At 32.1% G+C, this 5295-nt stretch overlaps 1 protein-coding gene across 1 annotated transcript in view; it reads left to right on the top strand.

Annotated features, from left to right (window-relative positions):
- Positions 1–1370: 1370 nt before the first annotated feature.
- The window catches only part of LOC103610524 (serine/threonine-protein kinase Nek1-like), a gene marked incomplete at both ends in the record, with an annotated part of 36651 nt that continues 32726 nt past the window's right edge, over positions 1371–5295 (top strand). Inside the window, 2 exons of the mRNA XM_008594676.1 lie at positions 1371–1428; positions 2142–2293. Of these exons, the coding sequence (XP_008592898.1) occupies positions 1371–1428; positions 2142–2293 (210 nt within the window). The remainder of the gene's footprint in view (positions 1429–2141; positions 2294–5295) is intronic.

Here is a 5295-nt window from a genome sequence, read left to right as displayed (position 1 = left end):
GCAAGAGGAGTTGGATGAATGAAATGTTTAATAGCATGGGGCTAAAATAGGAGTGGTATTGCTGATGGGCCGATAAATATTTTGTGGTCTCCAACCCCTACATTAAGCTTCATGCTAAAGGTAGTCTTGTCACTGAGCCTAAGAAATGCTCAAAAATCAGACAAGTAATTCTTCCTCTTCTCTGGAAATTGGATAGGAACTATTTATATCTGTCTCTTAGGAATCTTCATTTTTATGCTTTTGTGCCTCTAGCCCCTATTCTATGGAAACATGGAAATTTTGTTATTTATCAGAAAGTGTTGTATATTGATGTCATGCACAACATTTCTTTGGTTGTATTAAAACATTTAACCAGTTTATAATATTGTGTCTTTGTATATCTGCATTCTAATATGATCATATAGTTGAACCCTCAAAGAGAAATTTTTTTTCTCACACTTCCTAGTTCCTGGGTCAGGATGCATTTGGAGTATGTGTTTGGAAAACCTTATCTTATCACACTGTATCATCAACACAAATTACTTCTGAATCTCTAAAATGCCAACCAAATGGCTAATATTATTTTTATAAGAGCCTACAAAATTATGTGAATAATATATGTATACTATAAAAATTTTAAAAAAATAAAAATGACCCCAATTTTAACACACACTGTTATATTTGGTATATCTTTTCTGTAATGACATATGCATAATGATTGAAAATTTGGATTATGTTATAAACAAAGTTTTGTTTCTTTTAATTCACATTATTATGTGATGAACATTTTCTTATACAATTAAATTTTCTTTGAAGAACTGAGTTTAATCATAGTATTTCATTGTGAACTACCAATTAAATTTTTTCCTCCTTTCCCCCTCCTACAAAGAAAGAACACTTATTTGAAGAGATTGATTTAAATTGATTTAGTACATAATAGAATCCTGAGCTACAGAACAGGCTGGAAGATGAAGAAGGAAATCTGCTATTCACACTGTGGGGGAGTTTGAGCAGAGAGGTACCTTAGCAGATGTGGCAAATAGGAGAGGAAAGGTTGATGTAGACTATACTCTTTGGCTTCCTTTAATACCCTTGAAAGATGTGAACAAATAGTATAATTTCTTCTTAATTAGTTTGTTCTTGAATTTATCATTGTTCTAAGACTGAACCTCATCTAGGTTTCAACAAGGGTTAAGTACATAATCCTGCTGAGTTTTCTCTTTGTGCATTAATTTTTGAGTTTCTCTGATTATTTCTTTTAACTAGCTCATAAATATTGTTCTTGATACAGATTGCTCTCCAGAAAGCTTGACCAATTTATATTCCCACCAACAGTGTAAGGTATCCATTAAAATAATAATGATTATTTTAAAGTGTTTGTTCTTCAACAGGTCTATGATAGGTATAGACATCATTCAGACCACACTCATTCCTCCGTATCCATGGAGGGTCAGTTCCAGGACCCATTAAGCATACCAAAATCTGAAGATGCTCAAGTCCTGCTGTTGGCCCTGCAAAACCCGAGTGTATGAAAAGTTGTCTCTCCATATCCACGTGGATTCCACATCCCTCAAGTACTATTTTCCATCCACAATTGGTTGGAAAAAAAATCTGCATGCAAGTGGACCCACCCAGTTCAAACCTGTGTTGTTCAAAGATAAACTGTATATATGAAGGAAAAAAAGTTATTCATAGTGAAGGAATTAATGTTTAACAGTTGCTCTTGAATTCTGTTTTGATTTTGAAAGTAATTCCTAAAATGTGAACTTTTAAATTTATTTTTTAGCAGCTTTATTGATATGTAATTCACATACCACACAATTTACTGAGTTAGTCTGCAATTTATTGTTTTTTAATATATTAACAGATATGTGCAACCATTACCCACAGTCAATTTTAGGGATGTTCTTTTTTTTAACGAAAAATTTCAACATCTTAGAGGAGTTTGGCCTTTTGCTTTCAAAAAGTGACTTTAGTCTAAAATAGTTAAGGCATTAATATATGCTGAAGAATGATTAAAGCATCTGATGAAAAGTTACAAATGCTGTGAATGATTGTGAAAACCAAAAAAAGTGCTATCTTAAAGAATTTTTGAAATTAGAGATTTAAAGATTTAATATAAAGAACTGCTGGAAAAAAATTCTTTTTCTCTTTTCATGTAGCCAAAAGACCAGCTTCAGGACAAAGCTTGGTTTCTGTTGTGCCTGCTCAGAAAATTACTAAGCCTGCTGCTAAATATGGAATACCTTTAACATACAAGAAAAATGGAGATAAAAAATTACATGAAAAGAAACTACTCCAAAAACATAGACAGGTATAATGTTACAAACTGTGTATTAGTAACAAATTCAATTTGACCTTATTTTATTACTGCTCAATTCAGTTATCTTGATATTCATAGGATTGTTTTTAATTTACTGAGGAACATTGTTGTTCTCTTCTTCACCACTCTTCTAAAGCTAAGAAGACTTACAGAAGTCATAAAGAAACACTAAGTAGCGACTGGAAAGGGAGCTACCCCCTTGCCCATCATGCAGTGCACATTCGTGGGAAATCTGGTGCTCAACCATTCGTAGATGACCTGATTCTGGGTCAGAGTTTCCTTTGTTGCAGAGCAGCTTCTTCGCTGTGATCTGAGAGTCAGCCCTCAATGCAGGGGTTTGTAAAAAGCACAAAAGATTTTTAAAAAGTAAAAATAGAAAAAAATAACTAAGAGAAACGTTAAGTAGATATATTAAGTAAAGTAGTTTCTACAGTTAAAAGAAAGCGACGTTATAAATGAAATCACTTTCGAACAACCTGAGCAGAGTCACTTGTTTTTGTGTGCTAAGAGTATAAAGGTAACTGCTCTGAACCACTAGTCGGCAGAGCATGGAGAGTCAGTGGAGTAGAGAGAGCTTGAGCTCATGTCTGAGAATAAAGCATGTATGTGAAGCTCACATCTGAAGAATAAAGTATGTCTACCTTGCATAAAGCTGCCAGATATCTTCTTTCAATTACCTGACTCATGACCTGCATGGGAAGGAGTAGAAGGATATGAGATTCCAGCCCGACAACAAGTATTTAAATATCTTATATGTAAGGCAATAAAGAACATAAAAAGATGAATACAATCTTTGCCTTCATGTAACTTACCCAAGAGTTGTGTGTTTAAGTAATCATTCTCTTCTTTTTCACACTACTGTGTAATCTATTTGAAATCTGGTCATTTATAGCAAGCTGCAGTATTATGTTAATATTTTTAAATTGTTTTGTGTTGTGGTTCACAGTTTTTGACACTGGTGCTAGACTGGCTGCATAAAAGTTAACCTGTCAAATTTGTCAAAATGTTGACTGTAGGGCTATAGTCCAAAGATTTTGATTCAGCAACTCTTGGGGATATGTATTTTTTTAAAACAGCTATACTGAGATATAATTCACGTACTATACAATTCACCCATTAAAAGTTTGCAATTAGGTGGTTTTTAGTGTATTCACAGAGCTGCGTAGTGACCTCCACAATTAATTTTAGAACATTTTCATTACCAGAAAAAGCAATCCTTTTCCCATTAGCAGTCACTCCCCATTTTCCCCATTCTCCTCTCACTCTCACAGCTCTAAGCAACTGCTAATCTACTTTCTGTCTCTATATAAATTTGCTTATTCTGTACATTTCATATGAATGGAATCATACAATATGTGGTCTTTAGTGACTGGCTTTTTTTCTCAGCAAATGTTGTCAAGGTTGACCCATGTTGTATCATGTGTCAGTACTTCATTTCCTTTTTATTGTCAAATAATATTTCCTTATTGGAAGGAATATGTATTTTTACAAAGCTCCTGGGTAATATTTCCCACTAGTTTAAATTCTGTATACATAGAACATACCTTGAAATGTTAACTGTGTGTTTGTAATACTATGGAGAGCATTATCTACAATTTTTATTTCTTGACCCCAGAGCACTCTCATAACTATTTTAAAACTGGTGGTTGTTATCCATTAGTGGTGGCAAAATCATGTTGGTGGGTGAAACACAGGGACATTTTTTTTTTTAAAGAAATATAATTGAAAGTAGAAAAGTACATAATACACAAAAGATATTTTGTGGAACTTAGGAGTGTGTGTGTGTATGTGTGTATGTATCTTCACTGGGTCCAGATGAGAAATACTTTTCGTACTGTGGGTTGCTTTTACAAAAACTTTGAAAGCTACTATTTTTTAAGTATTTCAATATTATCTTCATCTCATCAATTCTAGTGTCTTTTCTGGATTTATGTGGTAAGATACATGGTTAGGTTATGTGAGAGCTGAGTTGAAATAACTAGCCAAAGTTAGAGGTTAGGAGTTAGGAATTAATAATACAATGAGGCGGTAGAATGGATATTGGAACCCACTGCCCTGGGTCATTTTGTCAAGGAATAAACTCACTATTTAGTTAATCATGAGAATGGAATCAGGTGTGATATTTAGGACCATTTATCACATTGTCAGTATAGCCCTGAGTTAAAACATAGTGTATCAATAAAATTGATTGATTGATGATGGTCATTTAATTAAAATGCCAAAGCACATGGTAAGAGAATCATTTTTCTCATTTTATTTTATTTTATTATTTTTTAGAATTTTTATTTTTTTATTTTTTGTTGTTGGATAGTTTATTATTTATTTTTTTGAATATTAACTTATCAATATACAGTGTAGTTGATTTCCATGTTCCTTTACCAATTCATCCTTTCCCTCCCTATCCCATTTTTCTCATTTTATGTTTGTCAACCCACTGGATGGTGTTACATATTCTAAATATCAGCATTTTATTGGGCTCATATTAAATGATGTATTCATTAAAGTAAAAGAGTTGCATTTCACAAGAAGGAAATGTACAGTTTAGGTTGTATATCATGTTGTTTTCTAAAGTAAGCAGAAACTTTAAATTTCTTTTTGAATTCTTTCTCAGTAAAAGTAAACTTTTGCGTGCCTTTCTAGTTCTTTTTTATACATTGTGAGCAATATAATTTAACAATATGATTCTGAAAAAATCTTATTAATTTCTTACTGATTGAGGATCATGTTTATTTTGTAATTTCTGAATTTGCTTTTTATGTTTACAATTTTAGTGCTTATCTGTTATGGTCATTTTACAAAATTTAGAAAATTGAAGTAATGAGTGGTATATAAAACTAATTTCATAACATCAACTTTTGCTAAAATACAACTACTGTTGAAATGGAATTGTTAGTGGAGACAACTTTTAATGATTTAGTCAAACTGAATTATTTTAATAATGTAAATGACTATCAAAGTATTTTTTTTTTTTTTTTTTTTTTTTTTTTTTCCGT

The sequence above is a fragment of the Galeopterus variegatus genome, unplaced genomic scaffold (assembly GCF_000696425.1).
Source record: "Galeopterus variegatus unplaced genomic scaffold, G_variegatus-3.0.2 Scaffold11272, whole genome shotgun sequence".
NCBI lineage: Eukaryota > Metazoa > Chordata > Mammalia > Dermoptera > Cynocephalidae > Galeopterus > Galeopterus variegatus.
The sequence above is the reverse complement of the archived record's forward strand: the minus strand, read 5'-3'. Positions and strand labels throughout refer to the sequence as shown.